The sequence below is a fragment of the Vigna umbellata genome, chromosome 4 (assembly GCF_029865625.1).
Source record: "Vigna umbellata cultivar VRB3 chromosome 4, Vumbellata_1.0, whole genome shotgun sequence".
In the NCBI taxonomy this organism is placed as follows: domain Eukaryota; kingdom Viridiplantae; phylum Streptophyta; class Magnoliopsida; order Fabales; family Fabaceae; genus Vigna; species Vigna umbellata.
The window spans coordinates 35,280,301-35,298,908 of NC_142168.1; the positions used below are offsets into that span (position 1 = coordinate 35,280,301).

Sequence of the window (18,608 nt, forward strand, 5' to 3'; positions counted from 1 at the left end):
TGTGTCTTTTTTCTTTGCAAATTTAATAAAAATAATATCAACTTATATGGATTTGGATATTCAACCAAATGAAGCATCAAAATGTTTTCGTAGGGGTTTGAATCTATATTTTGGTTTTATACTTTGAATATAACCTTAAATTATCCAAAAGTTACATATATCTTCAAGAAATCAGATAATCTTTTATTTTAATTTATTGTGATATTTTTAAAAATAAAAATATTTTTGTTAAAATATTGGAAACTGCCTCCTATATATTAAAAGGTTTTTGAAGTGTAAGTATGTGATTGGTCATTATCAATAGTCATTTTCGTTGCAATAAACTTATGGTATAATGCAAGCTTTGGGTCACAATCTGCTAGTTTCATGAGATGCATCATGGCCAGCATTTTCAGAATTTCAAAGTCTCATCAGATTAATTAATAAAAAAATCCAATAAGACAAAAGGGAGAGAGAAAATCCTGCATGCTTCGTTTCAAATTACACGTCTCTTTCTCTCTGTTCTTACAAATAATATATATTTTTTAATTTTTTTCCTTAGAAAATGATCATTCCCAATACGTATATATATAGCCGCACAATTTTCGTTGAATTTATCTTGTGCGAAACAAAAACGTGAACATCACAAATTTTATATCCTTCAATTTAGTCAAATAATTCACATCAAAATTTAGATGTTGCTCACTGTCTCAAGTAATCTGCAAAATTCTTTCTTCATCGCTTCCTTAGGGATTAAGAGTCAAACCATCAAACACAAACATTCAACTTAACTAAATTCTACCAAATCCACTTATAATATAAGATTTCTAATAATATTTTATAATTTTTTATCAATGTAATATTTCTAATGCGTATATATATAATGTAAAATTAAATATTAATAGAATTTGAAAGCATGTATATCAATAAATTTAACAAACAAAACCAAAACATATATATCTTGAATGGAAAACTATATATTAATAGAAAACCTCTCGATATAAGAAAATTAGTGTTTCTTAAAACTTTCCTAATCAATCTTAAAAACAAAATTCCTAACAAATTATCAATGAAGAATGAACTTAATATCAATAAAAATAATAATTATCACAATATAAAAATTCTAGTTTTAATATGTCAAAATAAAAAATAGTTTATTTAACATTGGTAAAAAAAAATTCTTAGATTATTGAATAAGTAATAACAATTATCTTTAACAATAACAATCCTAATAATTTTAAAAAAGTGAAATTTTCACAATTAATAAAAAAAAATTCTTTAATTGATATAAAAAGATATTTAGAAACCACTAAAAATAATAAAATTAACATAAGGTCAATCACCTATTTGAAAAATAAACTCCATCTTTGTTCTTAAAAAATAAAAAGAATAAAAAATATTTAAATTGTCTTATATTTTTGGACTTGTAAAATGGAGATAAATATTATGGTAGGAACATATGTGAGACTATGGTAGAAACAACACTTAGATTAAGTTGTTAGAAAAATATAAAAAGAAAATACAGTACAAAAGTTTTAAATTTTTTGTGATCAAACTTAATCTAACTTCAAATTCTAATATCTTGAATTTGAACCTTATCGATAAAGAAAAAAATGTTGTTAAAAAGAAGAGATGATATTAAAAGTGATGACCCAAATTCTTCCACAAGCATGGAGAGAAGTGATAAAAAAAATATTGTACACAGTGTTCTGCTTTTGATGCCTTCTTCCTTTACCAAATACATATACTGATGCATGTCTCTTTCACCGACTTGTTTTTTGTTTTAGGATGTTCCTAAAGTCAGTTGCTGCCCCCTTCAGGAGCGGTGGCTGATGGGTTTGGGCCTGTTGGTGGGCCACCCAAGGAGTTCATTTGCCACTTGTCTCTTTGTGTGATGGCCCACAGGCCCAGATGGTCTTCTTCCACCTCTCTCTTTTTCTGCTTTTTCTTTTGCCTTTTTCTCACCATTCCTCAGACTTATGAGCACATATGTTACATGATATTGCACAATCATGATAATGTGGTTTTGTCACTTTTTGGAATGTGTCCCATACGCTATAGTCTTCCCACGTAACATCTTCTGTATTGGATGCTCACTGTGGGGTCTCAAAAGTGAGAGAGTAAAGCTTGGAGAGTGACTCAAAACCAACCAAAATCAAAAACCATAGCATAATAATAACAGTAATAATGGTGTTGATAATGGCCACTTTGGTGGGGATCTTGATGGAATTGATAAGATAAGATACACGAATGTATGTCACTGCCACTACGGCTCAATCATTGTAACGAACAAAGGAGGAAGCCGTGAAAAACTTTCCTTTGGGTGAAACACCTTTCAAGGAACTCTCTTCAAACAAAGGTCAGTGTAAAGATCCGTTTTTTATCATCAAAACCTGTTTTTTATCGTCAAAAGTTGTTCATTTCACCTCTTGCTTTTAGATTTGTTAATTTCCTCATGAAATTGGTAGGTTTTGGTATTTAACCATCATGGTTTTGATGGTAAAGCAATATAGGGTTTTGTTCACTTTGATACACAGTTCTATGAACCTGGGATAAAGGAGTGATTATATATCAGCTTGTGTTCTGGGATTATGTAAGGTAAGATGCTGTGGTTTTTCATTTGGCAGGTTTGGTTTTGTTGCTAATTTTCTGTTTTAGTAAAATCCATCAAGACAATGAATTGAAGAATGATATTCATGCACTGGTTTGGTGCTAGTTTCTTGATCTAATCAATAGATTGGCTGCATTTATCGTATGCTATTACACAAACATAGACATGAGGATTCAATAACTCTTCACCAAATGCTTAAATTTCCAACCATGTTACATTATATTGGTTCACTGGTTAGGTGTATAATTTCTGTTGTTTGAAAGCTTTAATCTGCTGAATAGACAATGTCAGAAGTTTTCCAACACTCCAAAGTCTGAGAGATTCTGTTGTGCTGTGTTGTGTCTCTTCAGTCTTTGTACTGTTGTTGAGGTTAGGTTTTTGTTTTGTTGAATATTGAATATGCACTCAAGGTTGTAATGGGTACGTCAAAATGACTTCATATTTGTTTCTTTCCCATTTTATTTAGCAAATTAGTCGATCCAAAATTTTAATTTCTGAAGTCCATGCACCTTTTCAAATTCAAATGTCTACTTCATCGAATTTGTCGAACAAATAATCATTAACAGCTTTGCTTAAAGTCCAATTTCAATTTGTAAATAAAGTCAGCATTCAGCAAAGTTTTATTCTCTATGTTCACATTACTTTATTCTATGAGCATTTCAAAATCCCTCCAAACACGATCAACCTGGTACATAGTTTGTTTGACTGTGCATGATATTTTCTGGTGCATCTGAAAGAACACTGCAATGAACTTTGACCACTGAGTCAAGTCAGAAACCATCAGCTTCCTATAAAGCACTGTTGGTCTGACTACTATTTGTTGCTTTGGCTTTAAACTTCAAATTGAAATTAGTTCTGGAAAAATTGAACATAATCCAAACAGGAACTGGAAAAAAGCATGAAAATTTTCATCTGGGGTTGATTCTCAAATATTACTGTATAAATGAAAAACAAAGGACAGTGTGTGACCAGTGTACTTTTCTAAAAGGGAGAGTTGCAGGTATCATATAGAGGGACAGTAGTCTGCAGGCTGTTTTTTGTAGGCACCTGCTCAGAATCACGCAAAAGAGTTGCACGGATCTTTTTCATTGTTGACGTGAAAGAAATGTACCTCACAATGTACTGATCCTCATATAAAAAGGGTGAAACACTGATTCCAAGTGAAAATGGAGGGAAGTACCGGTTAATGGTGGGTGCATATAACTGTTGGAGTGAAGGTGAAAATGTGACTAAAAAATATCACATTCCAATGAAGGTGAACATATTGAGCAATTTATAAATAGCTTAGATTCATACTTCAAATGTGTTTGGTTAAGCAGCTATATGGAATTTACCTTCTCTTAGACATACAGTAATCACCAAATTGTGAAATTGTTTTTAATCTTGTTTGCTGTTTTCAAAGATTTTACAGGGAACAGATAAAAACTTAATGTCTTGTGGTTTTAAGGAATGATATTTTGACAATTTCCAGTTTAGGTACTTCACAATCTTACCATAATAATAGTAAGATATGTGTCAGGAAAATAGTCTTTAAACTTTATTATTATATTAATGTAAGAGGGTTGTTAATTGATTGAACATGGAAAAGAAATTTTCACAGCATCATTTTCATATGGTTTCTGTCAAGGTTTTGAATGCATTATATGTCCTTAAGTGAGATGAGAAGACCAGTGTATAAGTGACAATGGAACTCATGAATAGTTTGTTATTCAAAACTTTCTTTTTCCTTGTTCTCAATCACATCATCAATCTTAATTTTTTCTTCTCTTTTGTCTCTTTTTATCACATATTTATATAGGAAAGTTGGATCATTTTGTTGATTTGGAATCACTGATGGTGATAATAAATCTACCTCTACATACTGATGTAGTAAAACTTTTTAGTTAACCCAAAAGTCAATGCAAAAACAGGTTTTGTCATGGGATGATGCAAGTGGAGTTGTTCACTTATACTGTATTTTCAGTGTTGACAGGTTCAGAACTTTTGGATGTAGCTTTTTGAAAACCTGTACTGTAACAGTATGGAACTGTAGTACCTAACAGCTTATAGGAAATTTCTTCCTAAAATGTGTTTCTGAATTTGATTTAACCTGGATTGGTTCACTATGTGTAGTTGATAAATGAAGTAAACCAGTGGAACATGAATAGAACCTTTTGGTTGAAAAAAAGAAGAGATACTCTGCAGAGATTTTGCCTAATAACTAAAAATTCTCAAAATTTGATTACATGAGTAAAACCTTTTAGTGCATGCTTCAGTTAAATCTGAAGGCAGCAAAATATGTAAATAACAGAAGTTACAGAGAATAATATGTGAATAACTGATTTTAGAAAAATCATTGTTTCTTAATTATCATAATTATAAATAATACTTAGCAGAAAAATATAATACTGGTTTGGAATTCAGAAACTTTGAAGGGAATAGAAACTAATCAGTAATTAGTGGTGGTAGGTAAGTTTATTACCATGGTTTTCAGGCTTCAGTATTTGTAATCATGTCACCGACCACAAAGACCAGAGAACAGTGGTGTTGGCAGCAAAAGTCACTTTCAATTAGTGCTAAATCCCAAGGTTGATGTGCAGAAAAAGACTTATAACTGACAAATCTAAAGCAATTCATCAAGTTTCAATGTCATCCTCCTCATTTTTTGTACACTTTCCAATTTTGTTAATGGATATATTTTGATATACTCCTTAGAGAGTAATTTTAGAAAGAAAAGGATAAAAAGTAAACTTATAAATTTGGAAAACAATTTTATATTTTTTATGAATGATTTTAAATTCATATGTAAATTGTGTTTATTTTATTAAAAACTTTAATTTATTACATTTTAGAAAGTATTTTTTGGAAAAATGTATCCAAATACATAAGCATAAGCAGCAATGTTTTTTTTCATGATGTTACAAAATTAGAAGTTACCATTAGTGTAGAATTGGCCTTTAACGTTACCTCGTAGACATCAGACCACAAAATAACCAATGTAAATGATTAACTGGTGACATTTTCGTAAATAAGTTGGGCATATAGACGTCTGTTAGGAGGGGCCCTGGCGTCTATATAGACGTCGGGGCACCTCCTAACAAACGTCTATATGCCTGACAGGTAGGTAAAAAGTCATTATTTTTCGCCATATAGACGTCTGATCTCGCCATCCCGACGTCTATATACGATTATCGACGTCGGTCCCATGTAGCAGAAGTCTATATGGCTGACAGGGTAGGTGAAAAGTTAACCTAGACGTCGGGCACCCTCCTAGCCGACGTCTATATGTCCCGCAAATATTAATTTTTAAATCAGAAAGACGTCATAATAGTGAGGGTCCCGACGTCTATACTATTATAGATGTCGATCCCCATCAGCGCCCGACGTTTATAATTGGCATGTAAGATTATAAGTATCAAAAAAATTGAGTGAAACTTAGTTTCCGTTTGAAATTTAACACAAACGATTAATCTTTTAATAATTTGTATTAAATTTTGAATTATCTAATTGGACAGTTTGAAAAAATTATTTTTCATAATTTGCTATAACATGTACGTTGGAATTTATGGATAAGATTGATAAAATTCCGGTTCAGTATTTGGGTTGTTCTCCGGATGCATATTTGATTGTGGTCATCCTTGACCACTCTCATTTCGTGTATTTCAGAGACCAATGCGAAATGCTACCGAAATTTTATCAAATTTATGATGTAGACTTCTTTGCATGCGTCTTAGCAATTTATGAAAAATAATTTTTTTGAATGGGTAGGGCCTAACCTGGTGAGAGTTAAAAAATTGAAACTGATGAAGTATGTTACGAACATAGTATGGATCGAAGCTGGATGAATGAACGTCGCATCAATGAAGAATATGAGAAGGGTGTTTCGGTGTTCTTGCAATATGTTCAACAAAAAGCAAAGTTTGTGAACGAGACATATTTTTGTCCTTGTGTTCATTGTCTTAATCAAATATGACAAGACTTAGGCAATGTGCGTGACCATCTATTCATGTTCGGCATAATGAGAACTTATACCGTTTTGGACTTGGCATGGAGAAGTACTGGACCAGCCTACCACGTCACGAGGAACATATTATGTGGAAGAATGGATGAGTGATCATTTAGAGGACATGATACGTGATGTTGGTGAAGATAATTTTGGAAGAGCTAATTTGTATGATTCTTTTATAAATGATTCAAAGCAATCGTTGTTCCCAGGATGCTCGAACTTTACACGTCTGTCTGCAACTTTGAAGTTGTTTAGTTTAAAAGCAAGGAATGGATGGACAGATAAAAGTTTCACAGATTGTTGGAGTTGTTGAAGGAGATGCTTCCAGAAAATACTACTCTACCTATTCGTAATTACGAGTCAAATATTTTTTTATGTCCAATGGGTCTTGAATATCAAAAGATACATGTTTGTCCTAATGATTGTGTTTTGTACATAAAGGAGTTTGCTTCGCTAAAGTATTGTCCAACATGTGGTTTATCCCGTTTTAAAAAGAAATATGACAGAAACACTGGTGATGAAAGTAATGATGGTGCACCTGCTTAGGTGATGTGGTATTTGCCTATAGTACCTAGGTTGAAACGTATGTTCTTTGTTAAAGAAGATGTAAAGAACCTTAAATGGCACGTTGTCGGAAGAAAGTGCGATAATCTTCTTCGACACCCAACTGATTCTCCATAATAGAAGAAGATCGATGAAACATTTCCAGAATTTGGTGCATATCCAAGAAACTTAAGACTTGCACTTGCAACTGATGGTATGAATCCTTATGGGAACTTAAGTAGCAAACACAGTTCATGGCCAGTTATGTTGATGATATACAATTTTTCTCCTTTGTTGTGCATGAAGAGAAAATATGTGATGTTGTCCATGATGATATCGGGTCCTAGACAACCTGGAAATGACATTGATGTTTACTTCAAACCTTTAATTGATGATTTGAAATTGTTGTGGGAAGAAGGGGTCGAAGTGTTCGATTCACATGTTCAAGAAAATTTCCGTTTGCGTGTAATGTTGTTTTGCACTATAAATGATTTCTCAGCCTATGGAAACTTGAGCGTTATAGTGTTAAAGGTCATTTTGCATGTCCCATTTGTGAAGAAAACACTAGTTACCTTCAATCGAAGCATGGTTAGAAGACGGTATATACAAGACATCAGAAATTCCTTCCTTGTAATCACCCTTATCGTAGATTGAAAAAAGTATTTAATGAAAGTGTTGAGGATGAGGTTGTGTCTAGACCCCGAAATGGTGAAGAGGTGTACAACGAAGTCAAAAACATTGACATTGTGTTCGGAAAACATCATAAAAGTACCTTTGCAAAAAACATTTGAAAGAAACGATCAATATTTTTTAATCTTCCATATTGGTGTAAACTTGATGTTAGACATTGTATTGATGTGATGCACGTTGAAAAAAATGTTTGTGATAGTGTCATCGGAACTTTATTAAACATGAAAGGGAAGAGCAAAGACGGAATAAAAGCACGACAAGATTTGGCTGACATTAGAATCCGATCTGAGTTACATCCACAGACAATAGGAAGACGCACCTATCTACACCCAGCCTGTCACACTCTTTCTAAAAAAGGAAAACAAAGTTTTTATAACTCTTTAAGAAGTGTGAAGGTTCCACAAGGTTATTCTTCAAATATTAGTAACCTTGTTTCTATGCAAAAGTTAAAGTTAGTTGGTTTAAAGTCTCACGATTGTCATGTATTGATGCAACAATTGTTACCAGTTGTTATTCGAGGCATATTACCTCCTTATGTTAGGGGTATTCTGACACGTCTGAGTTTGTTCTTTAATGCCATTTGCAAGAAAGTTGTTGACCCTCGAGGTTTAGATCAATTGAAAAATGAAGGAATAAGACTACTATGTGAATTGGAGATGTATTTTCTACCTTCTTCTTTCGATATCATGGTTCATTTGATTGTTCATCTAGTCAGAGAAATTCGAATATGTGGGCCGATTTTCTTAAGGTGGATGTACCATATTGAAAGATACATGAAGATCTTAAAGGGATATGTCAATAATCAGTATCGACCAGAAGCTTCAATCATAGAGCGATACGTTGCAGAAGAAGCCATTGAATTTTGTTCAAGTTATATGCCAAGTTGTGAACCAGTGGGTCTTCCCAATAACAGACATGAAGGAAAATATGAAGGTAAGGGTGTTCGAGGTGTGAGAATTCAAAGTGTTAGTAGAAAAGAAGTTGATCAAGCTCATTTGTACATCTTAAACAACACTATTGATGTGATTCCTTACATTTCTGAACACGTTAATGAAATAAAGGCATCACACCCAAGAATGAGCGAAAAATGACATCTTAATGAACATGTCAAAACCTTCTTACAATGGTTTAAGAAAAAGATTTATGCGACTCCACATGTTTCTGAAAGTCTATTAAGGTTATCTCGTGGGCCGAACACAGATGTCATTACATATGGTGGGTACTATATAAACAATATTTCTTTTCAGACAAAGGTAGAAGATGACAAAAGTAGAGTTCAAAATACTGGGGTTACACTACAAGCTGAGGCTGTGTTCTTTGCTAGTTCTAAAGACAAATATCCAATCACAACATCCATGAGTTATTTTGGAATAATACAAGAAATATGGGAAGTTGATTATGTCAGTTTTAGAGTCCCAGTGTTCAAGTATAAATGAGTTGATATAAATTCTGGTGTCATGACATATGACTTTGGTTTCACATTGGTAGACTTTAATAAGATGAATTACACTGATGAACCATTTATTATGGCTAGTCAAGCACAACAAATATTCTACGTAAATTATCCAGCGAATAAAAAATGGTCAGTGGTTTTGGAAGGAAAAAACATGCACAGATATGATGATGAAGATTCTCTTGATATACTTGAGACAACATCTGTTGCATCAAGACCCACTGAAGACTCAATTGATGACGTTGCATGAAGACCCATTGAAGAGAAACTGCATTCCATGACGCAGGACACCATGGGGTTGCCCACTGAAGCTCCCACAGCACCTCGTGTCAACACTAGATGATCATGCTCTGCTGTAGAACCTATTGAGTATAGTGGTCAGTATGAGCTGTTGGTTGATGGGGATCCCCCATGTATTGTGGCTGTCGGACAAGTACTTGAGGGAGGGCAGACTATTCATGGTGTTCCCATATTATCCCACCACGTGCGTGTGACGATTGACGAGGTTCGGGATCCCCAGGCTCAGGTGCTTGTACCCACTCCAGAAATTCATTTTGTGGGGGAGGCCATATGATCATTTATAGCCTGGCCTAGAACATTGATCATGTCACACATTGCTATTCCACATGTATAATATTTTTATTATTAGTATTTTTATGTTAAATTTAAAAATATTTATTGATAACTTTGAAATTCTTATCTTCAGTTCACACGTTCTTAGAAGCAGCCGATGCATGAGCCAGTCATAGATAAAGATTATGAGATGGCTGAAGCGGAGGATGATCCTCTACCAAAGCTAATGACAAGATTAACCAGGTTGAAGAGAGGAGCATTAGTAATATACTGGAATTTGAGAGTATTTGGTCTTCCCCCCATGTGCCATTATATATCATATTCAATGATGCATTGGAGATCATTGGGGGAGACAGGATGTTGAATATTTTCATCCTTCAACTATGGTGCATGTAAGATAGTTAATTTTGTCTTCCATATTAATTTTATTTAGATTCTTAGTTTCTAACAACTTAACTTTGTTGTTTTAGGTACATGGACACAATCATTGTAGACCAAGGTCGGTGTTCCATGTACGAATTTGTTGAACCTCAAACCATTCAATCTTCTGGTAACACACTTGAAGGCAAACAATATTATTTGCAAACATGGATGATTGAGTCAAATAGAGATGTATATCTTGTGCCATACATTGATGGGTATATGTTGTTTTATGTAAAAGTTCATTAAAGTTTACTTAATTAGTTTACTAACTATTTATGATTCATGATAGGTCTCACTGGCAGCTGATGATCATCATTTCCAAACAATGTAGAATTATATGGTTTTGTTCGTTGTACAGGAAAATGAAAAATGACTTGAGAAGCATGCTTCAAGGGTAAGTGTTTCTCCAAAAATGACTTTGAATTTCATGTTGACCTTAAATTTTTATGATAAATATAGTTATATTAATTTTACTTTGTGTTTTCAATCTAAATAGAGTTATGGGTAAATCTCGAGGTCAACTAGTTCAAGTTTTGTATCCAAAGGTTGTAAGTCATTTATAGTTCTAATTCATTTTCTATGTTATGGAATGATCTAAATTCTTGACTATTTAGTTTGTCATTTTAGTGTAACAAGCAGCTAGATTCATGAGAATGTGACTTCTATGTCATGTCTTGGATTAAGACTATCATTCGAACTGCCATTACAGATGACTGGAATGAGGTAATGATGCATACCTTTAATACATTACAAATCAAATTCATTTTTGAACATATATGAAACCATAATGAATCTTTCTTCATTTTGCAGCGCTTCAAAAGTACATATCCTATACTAGAGGACATAATTAGGCAGATAAGGCAAGAGTGGACAACTTATCTTCTGCAAAGATGGAGCTATGAACACTTATATTTGTTGTTGAACATTACTTAGGTTTAGTTTAAGTTTATATTTTGATAGTTTTGGTATTTGATTGCTTTTTAGATTAAGTAGAACTTTCTTTAGTTGAAACGCATATATATATATATATATATATATATATATATATATATATATATATATATATATATATATATATATATATATATATATATATATTATAGTATACTGTTCTGGGACCATTTTCTTCTTTTCAGGTGTGGTTTTATTTTAAAAATAAATTAATTTTTTAAAAAACACCGAGTAGATGTCTGTTAATGTCATGTCCGACGTCTATAGACGTCTAATGAGTTATAGTGGACAAAACGTTTCAGGGCCTATAGACGTCAAATATGGATACATTCGACATCTATATAGACGTCTGATATATCCACATCCGACGTTTATATAGACGTCTGAGGCCAAAATAACAGACGTCTAAAGCTCTTTCTGCACTAGTGTACAATGGTTCATCTTTGACTTTGACTTATATAAATAAAGGAAACTAGTTTCTTTTGTGATCACGTAGAATGTTAGTTTGATTACCCTAGAGGTGAATTACAAAATTAGTGTAATAGTTCATTTATATGATTTGAATCTCAAATTAGTTTTAAAGATCTTTAAATATGTTAATATGATTTTGAAAGATAAATTTTATATAATTGACTTAGATGGTAGATGGGGATAATTTCTTGTCTCCACTTATTAAACCTCTTTATATGACAACAAAAATGATTGAATTTTATATTGTGTGAATCTATAAAAAGATTGAGTTAAGGAATAAAATATGTTTTTCATCTTTATAAATTTGTAAATCTTTGTTTTTCGTTTCTCTAAAATTGTTAGTAGGGCCTCCAAAATTATAGATGTGTTATTATTATTTTAGGATTTCAAATATCCATTAATGACATGTATGATAAAATATATTGTTCGATCTTTTAAAATTATTTTTCATCTTCAAAAATTTTTAATACTTTTTAGGTCTTCAAAATTATAAATGTATTATTTTTTATCCTTCAAAAATTTCTAGTATTTTTTAGATTTTCAAGAATATATATGTATTATTGTGATTAATAAAGATGAACACATTTCAGTATTTAACTTATTATCTGCATAAAAAAATTGACTATATTAAATGGAAAGTCATGTAAAATAAATAATTGATTAAGTTAAAAAGATAATAGATTATATTAGATGAATGATTAATTACATTAAGTTTATAAATATATAATCAATCAAGTAAAGTAAATAATTATGTTAAAGCAAATAATTAAATAAATATTAAAGGTCATTAACAAATTTTGGTTCTATCAATAAAATAACACATTTGAAAATATGAAAATTATAAAATACTGAAATTTAAAAAAAAGGACTAAAATCAAACATCTTTATATTTATAATAATGGATTTCAACTCTAGCAACATCAACACCACATCTATAATTTTAGAGAACTTAAAAAGTTTTAGAAAAGAAAAACAAACATTTGTAATTTTTTTATAGAACATTTTACCCTAAATTAATTGTATAGATATTAAATTAATGTGTGTGATAAAAGCTTATACATGTGTGGTCCTATTTTTACACTAAAATATCCAATTTCATATCAGTTTCATCCTTGCAATTAACAAGATTCTATGCTATGCAACTATTTTTTCACTGAGATGCAAAGAATGGCTTTAATAAGAGGTTCCTGAATATCCCTTCTAGTTAAATAGGAGTTAAGATTTACATGGTAATAAGGATAGACCCTACATAGATTGACATATTATTGGTTATATTTACTAATAAACTTTGTTTAAAAGAATAAAATATAAAATGTCCAAAATTTTAATCGTTACTTTCCTAATCAATTACTATTGAAGTTTATCATCATTTATACTTAATTACAATTTCATACCTATGTTTTGTTAATTCTGCCATTTTAGCTTTTGAACTTTTATACACTATTTCAATCTTTAACTTTCAATTATACTTAACTTTGTTTTAGTTTTTCACCATGGATAGTTCTTTCTACTTTAAACAAAAGAGTGAAAATTGAAAAGAGTTACTATCAGTTGTCATTTACTATTTTTAAATTTGAAATATAATTAAATTACGGATAATTTAAAATTAAAAATTAAAATTATGTAAAATATAAAAAACTAATGAATAATTAAAATTAAGAAAAAATTAGCCAAAATTAGGAAACAAAATAACTTATAATTTAAATATAACCCAAACCCTCGTTAAAAGTCTTTAGTAGTAAGCACATCAAAATTTTAAAATTCCAAATCATTCTCTTTGTTCCCAAACTGTTACCAGTGAAACGCGGAATACAAGTGGTCGAACAAGTTTCACCATCGTCGTTCACCGAAGACGTTACCCGGCCACCGTCAGGTATTTTCCGCCACCATTCTTTCCGTATTAAATTTGTCTTTCGTCTCGTGGATAATCCTTGACTCAACCTTCTGCGAATAGTTTCTGCTCATAACTTGTCTGATAAAAGGTCTGACCGTAGAGTTGTAGTCTTTACGAGTATGAATGCTTGATGATGATTCTCAAGTATGTTTGACACTTTATAGCTAATGCATCCTCCGTGTTTTTAGTGACACACGAAGCCTTGAGTGTAGTATTATTATGATAATCGTTGTAACTAAATACACTAGCGAGTGAGAGTTGTTTATAAAAGGGTGATTGAATGAGAAAAAAAGAGAATTGAATTACAATGTATTCTGGTTATATCAATCTTGAATCTCTATATGTTTCGGTAACATATTTGTATTCTTCCTTGCTTCCTAGAATACGGGTTTTATATTCTTGACTCAGATTTTTTCTGCTTGGTTATTTCAAATTTTTATAAATCCCATGTTACTTCGTCATAAACTAAATTCCAAATAACATGTGCTGCATTTCTTGTTGTTGCTCTCCTTCTGGGTATTAAAGAGAGACTATTCATGAATTCCTCTTTTTCCTTTTACAAGAATAAATGATGTGAAGAAAAAGTGGTTGAGAAATTCTAATGCCATTGTTAACTATCCTGTCTAAATAGTGAAAATAATGACATATAACAGTTAAAGATGGCCATCTGAAAAATTGCCCACTTTGTTGACTATGGATCCATTAGGTCTTAAGTGCATTCGGGTAGAAAGTAACTAATTTTTTTTATCAGCAAAATAGAAATTAACTAATGTTGACAGGTGGTAGAAGTTGGTAATTAGAAGGGAGGTTAAGGTAGTAGGTTGGTAGCCTTCTCTTCTCTAATAAATGCCTATAATTGATCTTTTTTCTGGTTTCTGTCGTGACCATCTCATCATGGGCACCTATTACTGTTGTCTATGCCACTTTCCTCATCGTCGGCCTCCATTCTCAACATCCCTGGTATATTGTTGTCCGCGTTTGATAATAAACTTTTGAATTGTGGTTGTTACAATCAAAGTTTCAAGAATGGCTGGAAGAATATTATAAGAAAAGAAGGCGGTAAAGAGATATGTAGAGCACAATTTCTATGTCCTGCTACTCCAACAAAGGGTGTTCGGTTTCCTAAAAAAAAGTTATATATACAAGCTCTATTCACCAAAGTAATTCACTACCATATCTAATAAATGTATGATGTGACCACCGATTGTTTACTGAAGTAGCCAGGAAGGCCTTTTATTTTTGACTCTTCCCCTTCTATCTTTGCTCCATTTCTTTCTCTCTATTTTATTGATGTGAGTTTCTTTATAGGAAGCAGTTAAGGGTTGATAAAATTGACAAGAAAGGAGATAAGATAGAGAAAAGGGGACTTTCTTATGATCATCATTCTAATAGGAAGTAAGGCCGAAAAGAAACCGTATGTAAGTAACAAAAGCAGAAAAAAAAGTGAAGACCACCTTTCTAGAATTTGTTTCTCTGCTCAGATACTTGTAGGTTGGATCCAAATGCTGGTGCATTGAACAAAAAGCCGCCAAGGTTGTTTTCTCCTGGGTTTATTCAACTTCATTCATCTTATAGTTTTGGGTATTTGACAATATGACAACCACCTTTTTTCTCAAAGGTTGCTGCTAATTAGATGTTATAACTGGCTGAGTCCAAGTTGCTAAGGCCACATGATAGAGTGTAAGAAAAAACAGAAACTAACTTGTAGGATTTTCAATATTCAAGCAAGATAATAATTATTTTATATTAAATATAGTTGTGTTTGCTGAACATTAACTGAAATTAGTCAAATTGTCTCGTGTCTGATGCTCATTGTTATCTATGGCAATAAGTAGCAATAGGGTATTTGATGAAATCTTATGCTGTTTTACTAATAAAAAAGTGAGTCCAAGTAATTTACCGAGGCTGACTTGAAACTTGATAACACAAAATACAAAAATTAGATTGCAACTAACTCTTTTTGACATTATCCTGAAAGGTTCCATTTTAGTGGATAAGTGAAACTGTGATAGAAGGAAATTCTGGATGATTTTCTCCATTACTCTTTGAAACTGCTAAATGATATAAAATGCTTTGGTTGATTTGCCTTGTATCATTCAGTGTAATTGACTGAGCTTGGATGATGATGTTTGAAATGATTATTGTAGATTAACAGATCTTGGTTAGAGAGTTTTTTGTAGACTTGTACAATCTTCTTGTATCATTCATGTAATGCTTACAACCACAAGTTATTTAAATTTCAAATCTATTTGGTGAATAGAAACACTTAGCGGAGACAGCAGTATGATGGTTTTGAGAAACTCTTTCAACTGTCAAGGTTCTTGCTTATAACACAAGAAACACGAAGACAAAAATATATTGACACTGAGATGAAGTGCGATGTATAAACCTTTAATAACCAAGTTGGTTTCCTCAGGTTTCTCCTCTTCGGATTGGTCACGATTGTTTAGGAAATATTGATTCTCAAAATGGTGTTTCTTTCCACGTTGCCACCAAACTATTCAGGTTTTTTCTTGCTACATCGGTTTCTTCTAACTCGTACTTTTTTTATTCCCTGTTTAGCTCTATATTTCTTGATATATTGCAGTTTTCTTTCACCGAGGTGCTCTTTTTTTGCCATCAAAGTTTCCATCCAGAGTTGCTTGTCACAGAGATGTTTCTCTAACACCCCAAACGGTTATTATTACTCAGTTTAAATCTCCTTCAATGTATGTGTTTGTGCATGTGTTTCTAGTGGTAACTATCGTTTTAGGTTACATGCTTTTCTGTTTGCAGACTTTTAGCATACAACGGAGAGAAAAACATGCAAACCATAGTTGCAACAAATTTTTTATCCATGCTGCAAGGAATGATCATCATATAAGCTATGATGATGGCTTGCCTGAAGAGCCCTTTTTGCTATCATTGATCAAAGATGCCATATGGTATTTGTTAGACTTTAACCTGTCATTAAACTGCATAAACGTGATGAAATACTGTCTTTGCCTGCATGAACTGAAACTATTTTTACTTTAATTAAAGTCTCAGAATAAATGTTTCATTGATTTCATGATAATGATTACAGGAAAGGCAAAGACTGTAGTTGTAAGGATGAAGAAAATTATCTATATGTAAAACTAGACATGTGTAATAACAAAAACATAACAAATTATAATAAACATGATTAATTATTTGGTAATATAAAGACCAGTAGAATTCACCTTTGAATGTTATTGAAAACATACAACCGTATTTGCTAGTAACTATCTCATTGTTTCCAGGGGGCTAAAATATTTATTTGTATTTTTGGCTGAACAACCTAGCCAGCTGAAATACGTGGAGTGGCCAAGTTTTAGCAGTACGGTACGCCAATTAGTGCATTATTTGCGGTTTCTCCACAGTGCTTCCACACGGTTTCTCCACAGTGCTTCCACACTGCATCCATATGTTTCTATTTCATTTTATAATGTGTGAAATGTATTGAATGATTACATGCTTATATTAATCCTTTGCAGCTGAGGACAGCGATTCTGACTCTTATCTTGGTTGCGTTGCTTATTGTTGCATTATCATCTGTTGATTCCGCTCTCTGCTATCTTTTGGCACTAGCTCTTAGGAAAAAACCATAACCTTGTGGTGTTGCCAATGTTACCATAATATATAAGCGTTTGATCTTATGCTTGTAATCTATGTAGGGTCTATCCTTATTACCATGTAAATCTTAACTCCTATTTTGAACTGGAATGGATTATGTTATTCAGGAACCTTTTATTAAAGCCATTGCTTTGTATCTCAGTGAAAGAAATAGTTGCATAGCATAGAATATTGTTAATTCCATGGATGGAAACTAGATATGAAATTGGATATTTGAGTGTAAAAATAGGATCACACACGTATAAGCTTTTATTCACTCACATTAATTTAATATCTATACAATTAATTTAGGGTAAAATGTTCCCTATAAAATTATAAGTATTTGTTTTCTTTTCTAAAACTTTTAGATTCTCTAAAATTATAAATTTATAAATGTATTGTTGCTGTTGCTATAATTGAAATTCATTGTTATAAATTTAAACATGTTTGATTTTAGTCTTCTTTTTAAATTTTAGTATTTCATATTTTTCATATTTTTAAATGTGTTATTTTATTGATAGAACCAACCTTTAATATTTAATTAATTATTTTCTTTAACATAATTATTTACTTTACTGATTGATTATATATTTATAAACTTAATGTAATTAATTATCCATTTAATATATTCTATTATCTTTTTAACATAATCAATTATTTACTTTACCTAACTTTTCATTTAATATAGTCAATTTTTTTATGTTGATAATAAGTTAAATACTGAAATCTTTGTTGGGCTTCATTTCTAGGATAATACATATATACTTTGAAAATCTAAAAAATACTAAATTTTTTTGAAAGATAAAAAATAATGCTTTTATAATTTTGAAAACCTAAAAAATACTACAATTTTTTTTAAATGTCGAACCATATATTTTATCATATATGTTATTAATGGATTTGAAATCCTTCAATAAATTTATAAGGATGACAAAGCATATTTTACTCCTTAACTCAATCTTTTTATAGGTTCACCCAATGTAAAATTATTATATACAATTTATCTTTAACTATCATATTAAAATATTTAAAGATCTTTAAAACTATGTAAATTATTTCCATCAACTATTACACTAATAAGATATAAAACAACATTAAAAGAAAGTAGTTAAAATACTCCTTAAAATGCAATTAAATGAAGTTTTTAATAAAATAGACATAATTTACCTGTAAACTTAAAATCATTCATAAAAAAATATAAAATTGTAATAAAATAAAATTTTTAATAAAATAGACATAATTTACCTATGAATTTAAAATCATTCATAAACAAAAATATAAAATTATAATTCATAAGTTTACTTTTTATCTTTTTCTTTCTAAAATTACTCTCTCGAAAGTATATTCAAATATGTTCATTAACAAGTGGGAAGAGATAACATTGAAACTTGATGAGACACTGTTTGAATTTGATTTAATTTAC

At 31.3% G+C, this 18,608-nt stretch overlaps 1 protein-coding gene, 2 long non-coding RNA genes and 1 pseudogene across 4 annotated transcripts; all 4 read left to right on the forward strand.

Moving 5' to 3' along the window:
- Positions 1-1,817: 1,817 nt before the first annotated feature.
- LOC148200004 (uncharacterized) lies at positions 1,818-4,159 on the forward strand. Its single transcript, XR_015785676.1, has 2 exons — positions 1,818-2,338; positions 2,448-4,159. It is a non-coding gene; the product is annotated as an uncharacterized LOC148200004 (long non-coding RNA).
- A 2,657-nt stretch (positions 4,160-6,816) lies between these two features.
- On the forward strand, positions 6,817-8,899 carry LOC148200005 (uncharacterized; annotated as a pseudogene).
- Positions 8,900-10,540: 1,641 nt separating this feature from the next.
- LOC148200006 (uncharacterized) lies at positions 10,541-11,223 on the forward strand. Its single transcript, XR_015785892.1, has 3 exons — positions 10,541-10,651; positions 10,754-10,980; positions 11,068-11,223. It is a non-coding gene; the product is annotated as an uncharacterized LOC148200006 (long non-coding RNA).
- Positions 11,224-13,419: 2,196 nt separating this feature from the next.
- LOC124840421 (uncharacterized) lies at positions 13,420-17,347 on the forward strand. 2 transcript variants are annotated; one of them, XM_088112140.1, is made up of 7 exons: positions 13,420-13,552; positions 15,834-15,890; positions 15,990-16,078; positions 16,161-16,249; positions 16,349-16,497; positions 16,834-16,915; positions 17,068-17,347. In XM_088112140.1, exons 3-7 carry the CDS (start codon positions 16,042-16,044, stop codon positions 17,179-17,181), a joined length of 471 nt encoding a protein of 156 aa, XP_087968266.1. In that variant the 5' UTR covers positions 13,420-13,552; positions 15,834-15,890; positions 15,990-16,041; the 3' UTR covers positions 17,182-17,347. The 2 variants fall into 2 exon arrangements, with proteins under 2 accessions (XP_087968266.1, XP_047172432.2); XM_047316476.2 differs by lacking the exon at positions 15,834-15,890.
- The last annotated feature ends 1,261 nt before the right edge of the window (positions 17,348-18,608 follow it).